Here is a 20,413-nt window from a genome sequence, read left to right as displayed (position 1 = left end):
AGGACAGGGACAGAACGGGTTAGATACAGAGTGAAGCTCCCTCTACACTGTCCCATCACACACTCCCAGGACAGGGACAGCACGGGTTAGATACAGAGTGAAGCTCCGTCGACACTGTCCCATCACACACTCCCAGGACAGGGACAGAACGGGTTAGATACAGAGTGAAGCTCCCTCTACACTGTCCCATCACACACTCCCAGGAAAGGGACAGCACAGGTTATATACAGAGTGAAGCTCCCTCTACACTGTCCCATCACACACTCCCAGGACAGGGACAGCACGGGTTAGATAAAGAGTGAAGCTCCCTCTACACTGTCCCATCACACACTCCCCGGACAGGGACAGCACGGGTTAGATACAGAGTGAAGCTCCCTCTACACTGTCCCATCACACACTCCCAGGACAGGGACAGCACAGGTTAGATACAGAGTGAAGCTCCCTCTACACTGTCCCATCACACACTCCCCGGACAGGGACAGCACGGGTTAGATACAGAGTGAAGCTCCCTCTACACTGTCCCATCACACACTCCCAGGACAGTGACAGCACGGGTTAGATACAGAGTGAAGCTCCCTCTACACTGTCCCATCACACACTCCCAGGACAGGGACAGCACGGGTTAGATACAGAGTGAAGCTCCCTCTACACTGTCCCATCACACACTCCCAGGACAGGGACAGCACGGGTTAGATACAGAGTGAAGCTCCCTCTACACTGTCCCATCACACACTCCCAGGACAGGGACAGCACGGGTTAGATACAGAGTGAAGATCCCTCTACACTGTCCCATCACACACTCCCAGGACAGGGACAGAACGGGTTAGATACAGAGTGAAGCTCCCTCTACACTGTCCCATCACACACTCCCAGGGCAGGGACAGCACGGGTTAGATACAGAGTGAAGCTCCCTCTACACTGTCCCATCACACACTCCCAGGACAGGGACAGCACGGGTTAGATACAGAGTGAAGCTCCCTCTACACTGTCCCATCACACACTCCCAGGACAGGGACAGAACGGGTTAGATACAGAGTGAAGCTCCCTCTACACTGTCCCATCACACACTCCCAGGACAGGGACAGCACGGGTTAGATACAGAGTGAAGCTCCCTCTACACTGTCCCATCACACACTCCCAGCCTGGGAACACACGGGTTAGATACAGAGTGAAGCTCCCTCTACACTGTCCCATCACACACTCCCCGGACAGGGACAGCACGGGTTAGATACAGAGTGAAGCTCCCTCTACACTGTCCCATCACACACTCCCAGGGCAGGGACAGCACGGGTTAGATACAGAGTGAAGCTCCCTCTACACTGTCCCATCACACACTCCCAGGACAGGGACAGCACGGGTTAGATACAGAGTGAAGCTCCCTCTACACTGTCCCATCACACACTCCCAGGACAGGGACAGCACGGGTTAGATACAGAGTGAAGCTCCCTCTACACTGTCCCATCACACACTCCCAGACTGGGAACACACGGGTTAGATACAGAGTGAAGCTCCCTCTACACTGTCCCATCACACACTCCCAGACTGGGAACACACGGGTTAGACACAGAGTGAAGCTCCCTCTACACTGTCCCATCACACACTCCCAGGACAGTGACAGCACGTGTTAGAAACAGAGTGAAGCTCCCTCTACACTGTCCCATCACACACTCCCAGGGCAGGGACAGCACAGGTTAGATACAGAGTGAAGCTCCCTCTACACTGTCCCATCACACACTCCCCGGACAGGGACAGCACGGGTTAGATACAGAGTGAAGCTCCCTCTACACTGTCCCATCACACACTCCCAGGGCAGGGACAGCACGGGTTAGATACAGAGTGAAGCTCCCTCTACACTGTCCCATCACACACTCCCAGGACAGGGACAGCACGGGTTAGATACAGAGTGAAGCTCCCTCTACACTGTCCCATCACACACTCCCAGCCTGGGAACACACGGGTTAGATACAGAGTGAAGCTCCCTCTACACTGTCCCATCACACACTCCCCGGACAGGGACAGCACGGGTTAGATACAGAGTGAAGCTCCCTCTACACTGTCCCATCACACACTCCCAGGGCAGGGACAGCACAGGTTAGATACAGAGTGAAGCTCCCTCTACACAGTCCCATCACACACTCCCAGGACAGTGACAGCACGGGTTAGACACAGAGTGAAGCTCCCTCTACACTGTCCCATCACACACTCCCAGGGCAGGGACAGCACGGGTTAGATACAGAGTGAAGCTCCCTCTACACTGTCCCATCACACACTCCCAGGACAGGGACAGCACGGGTTAGATACAGAGTGAAGCTCCCTCTACACTGTCCCATCACACACTCCCAGGGCAGGGACAGCACGGGTTAGATACAGAGTGAAGCTCCCTCTACACTGTCCCATCACACACTCCCAGGACAGGGACAGCACGGGTTAGATACAGAGTGAAGCTCCCTCTACACTGTCCCATCACACACTCCCAGCCTGGGAACACACGGGTTAGATACAGAGTGAAGCTCCCTCTACACTGTCCCATCACTCACTCCCAGGACAGGGACAGCACGGGTTAGATACAGAGTGAAGCTCCCTCTACACTGTCCCATCACAGACTCTCCGGACAGGGACAGCACGGGTTAGATACAGAGTGAAGCTCCCTCTACACTGTCCCATCACACACTCCCAGGACAGGGACAGCACAGGTTAGATACAGAGTGAAGCTGCCTCTACACTGTCCCATCACACACTCCCAGGACAGTGACAGCACGGGTTAGACACAGAGTGAAGCTCCCTCTACACTGTCCCATCACACACTCCCAGGACAGTGACAGCACGTGTTAGAAACAGAGTGAAGCTCCCTCTACACTGTCCCATCACACACTCCCAGGGCAGGGACAGCACAGGTTAGATACAGAGTGAAGCTCCCTCTACACAGTCCCATCATACACTCCCAGGACAGGGACAGCACGGGTTAGACACAGAGTGAAACTCCCTCTACACTGTCCCATCACACACTCCCAGGACAGTGACAGCACGTGTTAGAAACAGAGTGAAGCTCCCTCTACACTGTCCCATCACACACTCCCAGGGCAGGGACAGCACGGGTTAGATACAGAGTGAAGCTCCCTCTACACTGTCCCATCACACACTCCCAGGGCAGGGACAGCACGGGTTAGATACAGAGTGAAGCTCCCTCTACACTGTCCCATCACACACTCCCAGGGCAGGGACAGCACGGGTTAGATACAGAATGAAGCTCCCTCTACACTGTCCCATCACACACTCCCAGGACAGGGACAGCACAGTTTAGATACAGAGTGAAGCTCCCTCTACACTGTCCCATCACACGCTCCCAGGACAGGGACAGCAGGGGTTAGATACAGAGTGAAGTTCCCTCTACACTGCCCCATCACACACTCCCAGCCTGGGAACACACGGGTTAGATACAGAGTGAAGCTCCCTCTACACTGTCCCATCACACACTCCCAGGACAGGGACAGCACGGGTTAGATACTGAGTGAAGCTCCCTCTACACTGTCCCATCACACACTCCCCGGACAGGGACAGCACGGGTTAGATACAGAGTGAAGCTCCCTCTACACTGTCCCATCACACACTCCCAGGACAGTGACAGCACGGGTTAGATACAGAGTGAAGCTCCCTCTACACTGTCCCATCACACACTCCCAGGACAGGGACAGCACGGGTTAGATACAGAGTGAAGCTCCCTCTACACTGTCCCATCACACACTCCCAGGGCAGGGACAGCACGGGTTAGATACAGAGTGAAGCTCCCTCTACACTGTCCCATCACACACTCCCAGGACAGGGACAGCACGGGTTAGATACAGAGTGAAGATCCCTCTACACTGTCCCATCACACACTCCCAGGACAGGGACAGAACGGGTTAGATACAGAGTGAAGCTCCCTCTACACTGTCCCATCACACACTCCCAGGGCAGGGACAGCACGGGTTAGATACAGAGTGAAGCTCCCTCTACACTGTCCCATCACACACTCCCAGGACAGGGACAGCACGGGTTAGATACAGAGTGAAGCTCCCTCTACACTGTCCCATCACACACTCCCAGGACAGGGACAGAACGGGTTAGATACAGAGTGAAGCTCCCTCTACACTGTCCCATCACACACTCCCAGGACAGGGACAGCACGGGTTAGATACAGAGTGAAGCTCCCTCTACACTGTCCCATCACACACTCCCAGCCTGGGAACACACGGGTTAGATACAGAGTGAAGCTCCCTCTACACTGTCCCATCACACACTCCCCGGACAGGGACAGCACGGGTTAGATACAGAGTGAAGCTCCCTCTACACTGTCCCATCACACACTCCCAGGGCAGGGACAGCACGGGTTAGATACAGAGTGAAGCTCCCTCTACACTGTCCCATCACACACTCCCAGGACAGGGACAGCACGGGTTAGATACAGAGTGAAGCTCCCTCTACACTGTCCCATCACACACTCCCAGGACAGGGACAGCACGGGTTAGATACAGAGTGAAGCTCCCTCTACACTGTCCCATCACACACTCCCAGACTGGGAACACACGGGTTAGATACAGAGTGAAGCTCCCTCTACACTGTCCCATCACACACTCCCAGACTGGGAACACACGGGTTAGACACAGAGTGAAGCTCCCTCTACACTGTCCCATCACACACTCCCAGGACAGTGACAGCACGTGTTAGAAACAGAGTGAAGCTCCCTCTACACTGTCCCATCACACACTCCCAGGGCAGGGACAGCACAGGTTAGATACAGAGTGAAGCTCCCTCTACACTGTCCCATCACACACTCCCCGGACAGGGACAGCACGGGTTAGATACAGAGTGAAGCTCCCTCTACACTGTCCCATCACACACTCCCAGACTGTGACACACGGGTTAGATACAGAGTGAAGCTCCCTCTACACTGTCCCATCACACACTCCCAGACTGGGAACACACGGGTTAGACACAGAGTGAAGCTCCCTCTACACTGTCCCATCACACACTCCCAGGACAGTGACAGCACGGGTTAGATACAGAGTGAAGCTCCCTCTACACTGTCCCATCACACACTCCCAGGGCAGGGACAGCACAGGTTAGATACAGAGTGAAGCTCCCTCTACACTGTCCCATCACACACTCCCCGGACAGGCACAGCACGGGTTAGATACAGAGTGAAGCTCCCTCTACACTGTCCCATCACACACTCCCAGGGCAGGGACAGCACGGGTTAGATACAGAGTGAAGCTCCCTCTACACTGTCCCATCACACACTCCCAGGACAGGGACAGCACAGTTTAGATACAGAGTGAAGCTCCCTCTACACTGTCCCATCACACACTCCCAGGACAGGGACAGCACGGGTTAGATACAGAGTGAAGCTCCCTCTACACTGTCCCATCACACACTCCCCGGACAGGGACAGCACGGGTTAGATACAGAGTGAAGCTCCCTCTACACTGTCCCATCACACACTCCCAGGACAGGGACAGCACGGGTTAGATACAGAGTGAATCTCCCTCTACACTGTCCCATCACACGCTCCCAGGACAGGGACAGCAGGGGTTAGATACAGAGTGAAGTTCCCTCTACACTGCCCCATCACACACTCCCAGCCTGGGAACACACGGGTTAGATACAGAGTGAAGCTCCCTCTACACTGTCCCATCACACACTCCCAGGACAGGGACAGCACGGGTTAGATACAGAGTGAAGCTCCCTCTACACTGTCCCATCACACACTCCCAGGACAGGGACAGCACGGGTTAGATACAGAGTGAAGCTCCCTCTACACTGTCCCATCACACACTCCCAGGGCAGGGACAGCACGGGTTAGATACAGAGTGAAGCTCCCTCTACACTGTCCCATCACACACTCCCAGGACAGGGACAGCACGGGTTAGATACAGAGTGAAGCTCCCTCTACACTGTCCCATCACACACTCCCAGGACAGGGACAGCACGGGTTAGATACAGAGTGAAGCTCCCTCTACACTGTCCCATCACACACTCCCAGACTGGGAACACACGGGTTAGATACAGAGTGAAGCTCCCTCTACACTGTCCCATCACACACTCCCAGACTGGGAACACACGGGTTAGACACAGAGTGAAGCTCCCTCTACACTGTCCCATCACACACTCCCAGGACAGTGACAGCACGTGTTAGAAACAGAGTGAAGCTCCCTCTACACTGTCCCATCACACACTCCCAGGGCAGGGACAGCACAGGTTAGATACAGAGTGAAGCTCCCTCTACACTGTCCCATCACACACTCCCCGGACAGGGACAGCACGGGTTAGATACAGAGTGAAGCTCCCTCTACACTGTCCCATCACACACTCCCAGACTGTGACACACGGGTTAGATACAGAGTGAAGCTCCCTCTACACTGTCCCATCACACACTCCCAGACTGGGAACACACGGGTTAGACACAGAGTGAAGCTCCCTCTACACTGTCCCATCACACACTCCCCGGACAGGGACAGCACGGGTTAGATACAGAGTGAAGCTCCCTCTACACTGTCCCATCACACACTCCCAGGGCAGGGACAGCACAGGTTAGATACAGAGTGAAGCTCCCTCTACACAGTCCCATCACACACTCCCAGGACAGTGACAGCACGGGTTAGACACAGAGTGAAGCTCCCTCTACACTGTCCCATCACACACTCCCAGGGCAGGGACAGCACGGGTTAGATACAGAGTGAAGCTCCCTCTACACTGTCCCATCACACACTCCCAGGACAGGGACAGCACGGGTTAGATACAGAGTGAAGCTCCCTCTACACTGTCCCATCACACACTCCCAGGGCAGGGACAGCACGGGTTAGATACAGAGTGAAGCTCCCTCTACACTGTCCCATCACACACTCCCAGGACAGGGACAGCACGGGTTAGATACAGAGTGAAGCTCCCTCTACACTGTCCCATCACACACTCCCAGCCTGGGAACACACGGGTTAGATACAGAGTGAAGCTCCCTCTACACTGTCCCATCACTCACTCCCAGGACAGGGACAGCACGGGTTAGATACAGAGTGAAGCTCCCTCTACACTGTCCCATCACAGACTCTCCGGACAGGGACAGCACGGGTTAGATACAGAGTGAAGCTCCCTCTACACTGTCCCATCACACACTCCCAGGACAGGGACAGCACAGGTTAGATACAGAGTGAAGCTGCCTCTACACTGTCCCATCACACACTCCCAGGACAGTGACAGCACGGGTTAGACACAGAGTGAAGCTCCCTCTACACTGTCCCATCACACACTCCCAGGACAGTGACAGCACGTGTTAGAAACAGAGTGAAGCTCCCTCTACACTGTCCCATCACACACTCCCAGGGCAGGGACAGCACAGGTTAGATACAGAGTGAAGCTCCCTCTACACAGTCCCATCATACACTCCCAGGACAGGGACAGCACGGGTTAGACACAGAGTGAAACTCCCTCTACACTGTCCCATCACACACTCCCAGGACAGTGACAGCACGTGTTAGAAACAGAGTGAAGCTCCCTCTACACTGTCCCATCACACACTCCCAGGGCAGGGACAGCACGGGTTAGATACAGAGTGAAGCTCCCTCTACACTGTCCCATCACACACTCCCAGGGCAGGGACAGCACGGGTTAGATACAGAGTGAAGCTCCCTCTACACTGTCCCATCACACACTCCCAGGGCAGGGACAGCACGGGTTAGATACAGAATGAAGCTCCCTCTACACTGTCCCATCACACACTCCCAGGACAGGGACAGCACAGTTTAGATACAGAGTGAAGCTCCCTCTACACTGTCCCATCACACGCTCCCAGGACAGGGACAGCAGGGGTTAGATACAGAGTGAAGTTCCCTCTACACTGCCCCATCACACACTCCCAGCCTGGGAACACACGGGTTAGATACAGAGTGAAGCTCCCTCTACACTGTCCCATCACACACTCCCAGGACAGGGACAGCACGGGTTAGATACTGAGTGAAGCTCCCTCTACACTGTCCCATCACACACTCCCCGGACAGGGACAGCACGGGTTAGATACAGAGTGAAGCTCCCTCTACACTGTCCCATCACACACTCCCAGGACAGTGACAGCACGGGTTAGATACAGAGTGAAGCTCCCTCTACACTGTCCCATCACACACTCCCAGGACAGGGACAGCACGGGTTAGATACAGAGTGAAGCTCCCTCTACACTGTCCCATCACACACTCCCAGGGCAGGGACAGCACGGGTTAGATACAGAGTGAAGCTCCCTCTACACTGTCCCATCACACACTCCCAGGACAGGGACAGCACGGGTTAGATACAGAGTGAAGATCCCTCTACACTGTCCCATCACACACTCCCAGGACAGGGACAGAACGGGTTAGATACAGAGTGAAGCTCCCTCTACACTGTCCCATCACACACTCCCAGGGCAGGGACAGCACGGGTTAGATACAGAGTGAAGCTCCCTCTACACTGTCCCATCACACACTCCCAGGACAGGGACAGCACGGGTTAGATACAGAGTGAAGCTCCCTCTACACTGTCCCATCACACACTCCCAGGACAGGGACAGAACGGGTTAGATACAGAGTGAAGCTCCCTCTACACTGTCCCATCACACACTCCCAGGACAGGGACAGCACGGGTTAGATACAGAGTGAAGCTCCCTCTACACTGTCCCATCACACACTCCCAGCCTGGGAACACACGGGTTAGATACAGAGTGAAGCTCCCTCTACACTGTCCCATCACACACTCCCCGGACAGGGACAGCACGGGTTAGATACAGAGTGAAGCTCCCTCTACACTGTCCCATCACACACTCCCAGGGCAGGGACAGCACGGGTTAGATACAGAGTGAAGCTCCCTCTACACTGTCCCATCACACACTCCCAGGACAGGGACAGCACGGGTTAGATACAGAGTGAAGCTCCCTCTACACTGTCCCATCACACACTCCCAGGACAGGGACAGCACGGGTTAGATACAGAGTGAAGCTCCCTCTACACTGTCCCATCACACACTCCCAGACTGGGAACACACGGGTTAGATACAGAGTGAAGCTCCCTCTACACTGTCCCATCACACACTCCCAGACTGGGAACACACGGGTTAGACACAGAGTGAAGCTCCCTCTACACTGTCCCATCACACACTCCCAGGACAGTGACAGCACGTGTTAGAAACAGAGTGAAGCTCCCTCTACACTGTCCCATCACACACTCCCAGGGCAGGGACAGCACAGGTTAGATACAGAGTGAAGCTCCCTCTACACTGTCCCATCACACACTCCCCGGACAGGGACAGCACGGGTTAGATACAGAGTGAAGCTCCCTCTACACTGTCCCATCACACACTCCCAGACTGTGACACACGGGTTAGATACAGAGTGAAGCTCCCTCTACACTGTCCCATCACACACTCCCAGACTGGGAACACACGGGTTAGACACAGAGTGAAGCTCCCTCTACACTGTCCCATCACACACTCCCAGGACAGTGACAGCACGGGTTAGATACAGAGTGAAGCTCCCTCTACACTGTCCCATCACACACTCCCAGGGCAGGGACAGCACAGGTTAGATACAGAGTGAAGCTCCCTCTACACTGTCCCATCACACACTCCCCGGACAGGCACAGCACGGGTTAGATACAGAGTGAAGCTCCCTCTACACTGTCCCATCACACACTCCCAGGGCAGGGACAGCACGGGTTAGATACAGAGTGAAGCTCCCTCTACACTGTCCCATCACACACTCCCAGGACAGGGACAGCACAGTTTAGATACAGAGTGAAGCTCCCTCTACACTGTCCCATCACACACTCCCAGGACAGGGACAGCACGGGTTAGATACAGAGTGAAGCTCCCTCTACACTGTCCCATCACACACTCCCCGGACAGGGACAGCACGGGTTAGATACAGAGTGAAGCTCCCTCTACACTGTCCCATCACACACTCCCAGGACAGGGACAGCACGGGTTAGATACAGAGTGAATCTCCCTCTACACTGTCCCATCACACGCTCCCAGGACAGGGACAGCAGGGGTTAGATACAGAGTGAAGTTCCCTCTACACTGCCCCATCACACACTCCCAGCCTGGGAACACACGGGTTAGATACAGAGTGAAGCTCCCTCTACACTGTCCCATCACACACTCCCAGGACAGGGACAGCACGGGTTAGATACAGAGTGAAGCTCCCTCTACACTGTCCCATCACACACTCCCAGGACAGGGACAGCACGGGTTAGATACAGAGTGAAGCTCCCTCTACACTGTCCCATCACACACTCCCAGACTGGGACAGCACGGGTTAGATACAGAGTGAAGCTCCCTCTACACTGTCCCATCACACACTCCCAGGACAGGGACAGTACGGGTTAGATACAGAGTGAAACTCCCTCTACACTGTCCGATCACACGCTCCCAGGACAGGGACAGCACGGGTTAGATACAGAGTGAAGCTCCCTCTACACTGTCCCATCACACGCTCCCAGGACAGGGACAGCACGGGTTAGATACAGAGTGAAGCTCCCTCTACACTGTCCCATCACACACTCCCAGGACAGGGACAGCACGGGTTAGATACAGAGTGAAGCTCCCTCTACACTGTCCCATCACACACTCCCAGGACAGGGACAGCACGGGTTAGATACAGAGTGAAGCTCCCTCTACACTGTCCCATCACACACTCCCAGGACAGGGACAGAACGGGTTAGATACAGAGTGAAGCTCCCTCTACACTGTCCCATCACACACTCCCAGGACAGGGACAGCACGGGTTAGATACAGAGTGAAGCTCCCTCTACACTGTCCCATCACACACTCCCAGCCTGGGAACACACGGGTTAGATACAGAGTGAAGCTCCCTCTACACTGTCCCATCACACACTCCCCGGACAGGGACAGCACGGGTTAGATACAGAGTGAAGCTCCCTCTACACTGTCCCATCACACACTCCCAGGGCAGGGACAGCACGGGTTAGATACAGAGTGAAGCTCCCTCTACACTGTCCCATCACACACTCCCAGGACAGGGACAGCACGGGTTAGATACAGAGTGAAGCTCCCTCTACACTGTCCCATCACACACTCCCAGGACAGGGACAGCACGGGTTAGATACAGAGTGAAGCTCCCTCTACACTGTCCCATCACACACTCCCAGACTGGGAACACACGGGTTAGATACAGAGTGAAGCTCCCTCTACACTGTCCCATCACACACTCCCAGACTGGGAACACACGGGTTAGACACAGAGTGAAGCTCCCTCTACACTGTCCCATCACACACTCCCAGGACAGTGACAGCACGTGTTAGAAACAGAGTGAAGCTCCCTCTACACTGTCCCATCACACACTCCCAGGGCAGGGACAGCACAGGTTAGATACAGAGTGAAGCTCCCTCTACACTGTCCCATCACACACTCCCCGGACAGGGACAGCACGGGTTAGATACAGAGTGAAGCTCCCTCTACACTGTCCCATCACACACTCCCAGACTGTGACACACGGGTTAGATACAGAGTGAAGCTCCCTCTACACTGTCCCATCACACACTCCCAGACTGGGAACACACGGGTTAGACACAGAGTGAAGCTCCCTCTACACTGTCCCATCACACACTCCCAGGACAGTGACAGCACGGGTTAGATACAGAGTGAAGCTCCCTCTACACTGTCCCATCACACACTCCCAGGGCAGGGACAGCACAGGTTAGATACAGAGTGAAGCTCCCTCTACACTGTCCCATCACACACTCCCCGGACAGGCACAGCACGGGTTAGATACAGAGTGAAGCTCCCTCTACACTGTCCCATCACACACTCCCAGGGCAGGGACAGCACGGGTTAGATACAGAGTGAAGCTCCCTCTACACTGTCCCATCACACACTCCCAGGACAGGGACAGCACAGTTTAGATACAGAGTGAAGCTCCCTCTACACTGTCCCATCACACACTCCCAGGACAGGGACAGCACGGGTTAGATACAGAGTGAAGCTCCCTCTACACTGTCCCATCACACACTCCCCGGACAGGGACAGCACGGGTTAGATACAGAGTGAAGCTCCCTCTACACTGTCCCATCACACACTCCCAGGACAGGGACAGCACGGGTTAGATACAGAGTGAATCTCCCTCTACACTGTCCCATCACACGCTCCCAGGACAGGGACAGCAGGGGTTAGATACAGAGTGAAGTTCCCTCTACACTGCCCCATCACACACTCCCAGCCTGGGAACACACGGGTTAGATACAGAGTGAAGCTCCCTCTACACTGTCCCATCACACACTCCCAGGACAGGGACAGCACGGGTTAGATACAGAGTGAAGCTCCCTCTACACTGTCCCATCACACACTCCCAGGACAGGGACAGCACGGGTTAGATACAGAGTGAAGCTCCCTCTACACTGTCCCATCACACACTCCCAGGGCAGGGACAGCACGGGTTAGATACAGAGTGAAGCTCCCTCTACACTGTCCCATCACACACTCCCAGGACAGGGACAGCACGGGTTAGATACAGAGTGAAGCTCCCTCTACACTGTCCCATCACACACTCCCAGGACAGGGACAGCACGGGTTAGATACAGAGTGAAGCTCCCTCTACACTGTCCCATCACACACTCCCAGACTGGGAACACACGGGTTAGATACAGAGTGAAGCTCCCTCTACACTGTCCCATCACACACTCCCAGACTGGGAACACACGGGTTAGACACAGAGTGAAGCTCCCTCTACACTGTCCCATCACACACTCCCAGGACAGTGACAGCACGTGTTAGAAACAGAGTGAAGCTCCCTCTACACTGTCCCATCACACACTCCCAGGGCAGGGACAGCACAGGTTAGATACAGAGTGAAGCTCCCTCTACACTGTCCCATCACACACTCCCCGGACAGGGACAGCACGGGTTAGATACAGAGTGAAGCTCCCTCTACACTGTCCCATCACACACTCCCAGACTGTGACACACGGGTTAGATACAGAGTGAAGCTCCCTCTACACTGTCCCATCACACACTCCCAGACTGGGAACACACGGGTTAGACACAGAGTGAAGCTCCCTCTACACTGTCCCATCACACACTCCCCGGACAGGGACAGCACGGGTTAGATACAGAGTGAAGCTCCCTCTACACTGTCCCATCACACACTCCCAGGGCAGGGACAGCACAGGTTAGATACAGAGTGAAGCTCCCTCTACACAGTCCCATCACACACTCCCAGGACAGTGACAGCACGGGTTAGACACAGAGTGAAGCTCCCTCTACACTGTCCCATCACACACTCCCAGGGCAGGGACAGCACGGGTTAGATACAGAGTGAAGCTCCCTCTACACTGTCCCATCACACACTCCCAGGACAGGGACAGCACGGGTTAGATACAGAGTGAAGCTCCCTCTACACTGTCCCATCACACACTCCCAGGGCAGGGACAGCACGGGTTAGATACAGAGTGAAGCTCCCTCTACACTGTCCCATCACACACTCCCAGGACAGGGACAGCACGGGTTAGATACAGAGTGAAGCTCCCTCTACACTGTCCCATCACACACTCCCAGCCTGGGAACACACGGGTTAGATACAGAGTGAAGCTCCCTCTACACTGTCCCATCACTCACTCCCAGGACAGGGACAGCACGGGTTAGATACAGAGTGAAGCTCCCTCTACACTGTCCCATCACAGACTCTCCGGACAGGGACAGCACGGGTTAGATACAGAGTGAAGCTCCCTCTACACTGTCCCATCACACACTCCCAGGACAGGGACAGCACAGGTTAGATACAGAGTGAAGCTGCCTCTACACTGTCCCATCACACACTCCCAGGACAGTGACAGCACGGGTTAGACACAGAGTGAAGCTCCCTCTACACTGTCCCATCACACACTCCCAGGACAGTGACAGCACGTGTTAGAAACAGAGTGAAGCTCCCTCTACACTGTCCCATCACACACTCCCAGGGCAGGGACAGCACAGGTTAGATACAGAGTGAAGCTCCCTCTACACAGTCCCATCATACACTCCCAGGACAGGGACAGCACGGGTTAGACACAGAGTGAAACTCCCTCTACACTGTCCCATCACACACTCCCAGGACAGTGACAGCACGTGTTAGAAACAGAGTGAAGCTCCCTCTACACTGTCCCATCACACACTCCCAGGGCAGGGACAGCACGGGTTAGATACAGAGTGAAGCTCCCTCTACACTGTCCCATCACACACTCCCAGGGCAGGGACAGCACGGGTTAGATACAGAGTGAAGCTCCCTCTACACTGTCCCATCACACACTCCCAGGGCAGGGACAGCACGGGTTAGATACAGAATGAAGCTCCCTCTACACTGTCCCATCACACACTCCCAGGACAGGGACAGCACAGTTTAGATACAGAGTGAAGCTCCCTCTACACTGTCCCATCACACGCTCCCAGGACAGGGACAGCAGGGGTTAGATACAGAGTGAAGTTCCCTCTACACTGCCCCATCACACACTCCCAGCCTGGGAACACACGGGTTAGATACAGAGTGAAGCTCCCTCTACACTGTCCCATCACACACTCCCAGGACAGGGACAGCACGGGTTAGATACTGAGTGAAGCTCCCTCTACACTGTCCCATCACACACTCCCCGGACAGGGACAGCACGGGTTAGATACAGAGTGAAGCTCCCTCTACACTGTCCCATCACACACTCCCAGGACAGTGACAGCACGGGTTAGATACAGAGTGAAGCTCCCTCTACACTGTCCCATCACACACTCCCAGGACAGGGACAGCACGGGTTAGATACAGAGTGAAGCTCCCTCTACACTGTCCCATCACACACTCCCAGGGCAGGGACAGCACGGGTTAGATACAGAGTGAAGCTCCCTCTACACTGTCCCATCACACACTCCCAGGACAGGGACAGCACGGGTTAGATACAGAGTGAAGATCCCTCTACACTGTCCCATCACACACTCCCAGGACAGGGACAGAACGGGTTAGATACAGAGTGAAGCTCCCTCTACACTGTCCCATCACACACTCCCAGGGCAGGGACAGCACGGGTTAGATACAGAGTGAAGCTCCCTCTACACTGTCCCATCACACACTCCCAGGACAGGGACAGCACGGGTTAGATACAGAGTGAAGCTCCCTCTACACTGTCCCATCACACACTCCCAGGACAGGGACAGAACGGGTTAGATACAGAGTGAAGCTCCCTCTACACTGTCCCATCACACACTCCCAGGACAGGGACAGCACGGGTTAGATACAGAGTGAAGCTCCCTCTACACTGTCCCATCACACACTCCCAGCCTGGGAACACACGGGTTAGATACAGAGTGAAGCTCCCTCTACACTGTCCCATCACACACTCCCCGGACAGGGACAGCACGGGTTAGATACAGAGTGAAGCTCCCTCTACACTGTCCCATCACACACTCCCAGGGCAGGGACAGCACGGGTTAGATACAGAGTGAAGCTCCCTCTACACTGTCCCATCACACACTCCCAGGACAGGGACAGCACGGGTTAGATACAGAGTGAAGCTCCCTCTACACTGTCCCATCACACACTCCCAGGACAGGGACAGCACGGGTTAGATACAGAGTGAAGCTCCCTCTACACTGTCCCATCACACACTCCCAGACTGGGAACACACGGGTTAGATACAGAGTGAAGCTCCCTCTACACTGTCCCATCACACACTCCCAGACTGGGAACACACGGGTTAGACACAGAGTGAAGCTCCCTCTACACTGTCCCATCACACACTCCCAGGACAGTGACAGCACGTGTTAGAAACAGAGTGAAGCTCCCTCTACACTGTCCCATCACACACTCCCAGGGCAGGGACAGCACAGGTTAGATACAGAGTGAAGCTCCCTCTACACTGTCCCATCACACACTCCCCGGACAGGGACAGCACGGGTTAGATACAGAGTGAAGCTCCCTCTACACTGTCCCATCACACACTCCCAGACTGTGACACACGGGTTAGATACAGAGTGAAGCTCCCTCTACACTGTCCCATCACACACTCCCAGACTGGGAACACACGGGTTAGACACAGAGTGAAGCTCCCTCTACACTGTCCCATCACACACTCCCAGGACAGTGACAGCACGGGTTAGATACAGAGTGAAGCTCCCTCTACACTGTCCCATCACACACTCCCAGGGCAGGGACAGCACAGGTTAGATACAGAGTGAAGCTCCCTCTACACTGTCCCATCACACACTCCCCGGACAGGCACAGCACGGGTTAGATACAGAGTGAAGCTCCCTCTACACTGTCCCATCACACACTCCCAGGGCAGGGACAGCACGGGTTAGATACAGAGTGAAGCTCCCTCTACACTGTCCCATCACACACTCCCAGGACAGGGACAGCACAGTTTAGATACAGAGTGAAGCTCCCTCTACACTGTCCCATCACACACTCCCAGGACAGGGACAGCACGGGTTAGATACAGAGTGAAGCTCCCTCTACACTGTCCCATCACACACTCCCCGGACAGGGACAGCACGGGTTAGATACAGAGTGAAGCTCCCTCTACACTGTCCCATCACACACTCCCAGGACAGGGACAGCACGGGTTAGATACAGAGTGAATCTCCCTCTACACTGTCCCATCACACGCTCCCAGGACAGGGACAGCAGGGGTTAGATACAGAGTGAAGTTCCCTCTACACTGCCCCATCACACACTCCCAGCCTGGGAACACACGGGTTAGATACAGAGTGAAGCTCCCTCTACACTGTCCCATCACACACTCCCAGGACAGGGACAGCACGGGTTAGATACAGAGTGAAGCTCCCTCTACACTGTCCCATCACACACTCCCAGGACAGGGACAGCACGGGTTAGATACAGAGTGAAGCTCCCTCTACACTGTCCCATCACACACTCCCAGACTGGGACAGCACGGGTTAGATACAGAGTGAAGCTCCCTCTACACTGTCCCATCACACACTCCCAGGACAGGGACAGTACGGGTTAGATACAGAGTGAAACTCCCTCTACACTGTCCGATCACACGCTCCCAGGACAGGGACAGCACGGGTTAGATACAGAGTGAAGCTCCCTCTACACTGTCCCATCACACGCTCCCAGGACAGGGACAGCACGGGTTAGATACAGAGTGAAGCTCCCTCTACACTGTCCCATCACACACTCCCAGGACAGGGACAGCACGGGTTAGATACAGAGTGAAGCTCCCTCTACACTGCCCCATCACACACTCCCAGGACAGGGACAGAACGGGTTAGATACAGAGTGAAGCTCCCTCTACACTGTCCCATCACACACTCCCAGGACAGGGACAGTACAGGTTAGATACAGAGTGAAGCTCCCTCTACACTGTCCCATCACACACTCCCAGGACAGGGACAGCACGGGTTAGATACAGAGTGAAGCTCCCTCTACACTGTCCCAGGACAGGGACAGCACGGGTTAGATACAGAGTGAAGCTCCCTCTACACTGTCCCATCACACACTCCCCGGACAGGGACAGCACGGGTTAGATACAGAGTGAAGCTCCCTCTACACCGTCCCATCACACACTCCCAGGACAGGGACAGCACGGGTTAGATACAGAGTGAAGCTCCCTCTACACTGTCCCATCACACACTCCCAGGACAGGGACAGCACGGGTTAGATACAGAGTGAAGCTCCCTCTACACTGTCCCAGGACAGGGACAGCACGGGTTAGATACAGAGTGAAGCTCCCTCTACACTGTCCCATCACACACTCCCCGGACAGGGACAGCAGGGGTTAGATACAGAGTGAAGTTCCCTCTACACTGTCCCATCACACACTCCCAGCCTGGGAACACACGGGTTAGATACAGAGTGAAGCTCCCTCTACACTGTCCCATCACACACTCCCCGGACAGGGACAGCACGGGTTAGATACAGAGTGAAGCTCCCTCTACACTGTCCCATCACACACTCCCAGGACAGGGACAGCACGGGTTAGATACAGAGTGAAGCTCCCTCTACACTGTCCCATCACACACTCCCAGGGCAGGGACAGCACGGGTTGGATACAGAGTGAAGCTCCCTCTACACTGTCCCATCACACACTCCCAGGGCAGGGACAGCACGGGTTAGATACAGAGTGAAGCTCCCTCTACACTGTCCCATCACACACTCCCAGGACAGGGACAGCACAGGTTAGATACAGAGTGAAGCTCCCTCTACACTGTCCCATCACACACTCCCAGGACAGGGACAGCACGGGTTAGATACAGAGTGAAGCTCCCTCTACACTGTCCCATCACATACTCCCAGGACAGGGACAGCACGGGTTAGATACAGAGTGAAGCTCCCTCTACACTGTCCCAGGACAGGGACAGCACGGGTTAGATACAGAGTGAAGCTCCCTCTACACTGTCCCATCACACACTCCCAGGGCAGGGACAGCACGGGTTAGATACAGAGTGAAGCTCCCTCTACACTGTCGCATCACACACTCCCAGGACAGGGACAGCACAGGTTAGATACAGAGTGAAGCTCCCTCTACACTGTCCCATCACACACTCCCAGGACAGGGACAGCACGGGTTAGATACAGAGTGAAGCTCCCTCTACACTGTCCCATCACACACTCCCAGGACAGGGACAGCACGGGTTAGATACTGAGTGAAGCTCCCTCTACACTGTCCCATCACACACTCCCAGGACAGGGACAGCACGGGTTAGATACAGAGTGAAGCTCCCTCTACACTGTCCCATCACACACTCCCAGGACAGGGACAGCACGGGTTAGATACAGAGTGAAGCTCCCTCTACACTGTCCCATCACACACTCCCAGGACAGGGACAGCACGGGTTAGATACAGAGTGAAGCTCCCTCTACACTGTCCCATCACACACTCCCAGGACAGGGACAGCACGGGTTAGATACAGAGTGAAGCTCCCTCTACACTGTCCCATCACACACTCCCAGGACAGGGACAGCACGGGTTAGATACAGAGTGAAGCTCCCTCTACACTGTCCCATCACACACTCCCAGCCTGGGAACACACGGGTTGGATACAGAGTGAAGCTCCCTCTACACTGTCCCATCACACACTCCCAGGACAGGGACAGCACAGGTTAGATACAGAGTGAAGCTCCCTCTACACTGTCCCATCACACACTCCCAGGACAGGGACAGCACGGGTTAGATACAGAGTGAAGCTCCCTCTACACTGTCCCATCACACACTCCCAGGACAGGGACAGCACGGGTTAGATACAGAGTGAAGCTCCCTCTACACTGTCCCAGGACAGGGACAGCACGGGTTAGATACAGAGTGAAGCTCCCTCTACACTGTCCCATCACACACTCCCAGGGCAGGGACAGCACGGGTTAGATACAGAGTGAAGCTCCCTCTACACTGTCCCATCACACACTCCCAGGGCAGGGACAGCACGGGTTAGATACAGAGTGAAGCTCCCTCTACACTGTCCCATCACACACTCCCCGGACAGGGACAGCACGGGTTAGATACAGAGTGAAGCTCCCTCTACACTGTCCCATCACACACTCCCAGGACAGGGACAGCACGGGTTAGATACAGAGTGAATCTCCCTCTACACTGTCCCATCACACGCTCCCAGGACAGGGACAGCAGGGGTTAGATACAGAGTGAAGTTCCCTCTACGCTGTCCCATCACACACTCCCAGACTGGGAACACACGGGTGACCCCACCTCAGTCATTGCCCTTTTTCTATACAAGTCTCTGGTGATCATTACCTTCAGCCAAATTCGATGCTGCTCTCAGTGCTGGGTATGCATCTTTGCCCAATTTCTCCTTAATGGATTCACCCAGATTCGAGTCAATATCTGAAAATGATAAGAGGTTGAAAAAAGACAAGGCAAAAGAGAAACCCAGTCCAAGACATAACCATTATAGCAAAATTGAAATGTTCAGGAACATCATAAGCTCCAGGGAGCAGTGAACTTGGCCTAGTGCATCAAGGGCACATCAGACAGAGAGCAAGAGTCTATCTTATCGTACTAGGAGACCATTCAACAGTAGGATAAACCCTGTCCTTGAGACTGGCGGTGAATGTAGGGCCAGTGGCGTAATGGATAACGCGTCTGACTACGGATCAGGAGACTGGCGGTGAACACTTTGGGGCTTTTGTGCCTTCTGCCTGATCGGAGGGAGAGATGAGTGAGAGAGAGAGAATTCTAGGGTACGGTTAATGTTAGATTTTAGCATTGCAGTCTCTTGTGCCTCCACGTTAGCAGATATTCAAGATGGTGACATTTAAAGATAAGAGAAACGGAGTACAGGCGGGTTCAGGGGACCCTGATCTTAATCCAGGCATCAGTAATTCATATATTTAACCAAATGTGGCCCGTACTGGTGATCAGAGTGCTCGTAAGGGGTTGGCTTTTCTACCTGGAGCTGAACACACTGATATCGA

General features: G+C 54.7%; 1 protein-coding gene across 5 annotated transcripts in view; it reads right to left on the bottom strand.

The window, feature by feature from the left end:
- LOC140715160 (prominin-1-A-like) overlaps positions 1 to 20,413 on the bottom strand; it is a 134,468-nt gene that overhangs the window by 71,687 nt on the left and 42,368 nt on the right. For all 5 annotated transcript variants that reach the window (XM_073026940.1, XM_073026943.1, XM_073026945.1 and 2 more), the window contains exon 7: positions 19,734 to 19,823. In XM_073026940.1, the coding sequence (XP_072883041.1) occupies positions 19,734 to 19,823 (90 nt within the window). The remainder of the gene's footprint in view (positions 1 to 19,733; positions 19,824 to 20,413) is intronic.

The sequence above is a fragment of the Hemitrygon akajei genome, chromosome 23 (genome assembly GCF_048418815.1).
Source record: "Hemitrygon akajei chromosome 23, sHemAka1.3, whole genome shotgun sequence".
Classification (NCBI taxonomy): Eukaryota; Metazoa; Chordata; class Chondrichthyes; order Myliobatiformes; family Dasyatidae; genus Hemitrygon; species Hemitrygon akajei.
Note: the sequence above shows the minus strand (reverse complement) of the source record. Positions and strands in the feature narration are given on the sequence as shown.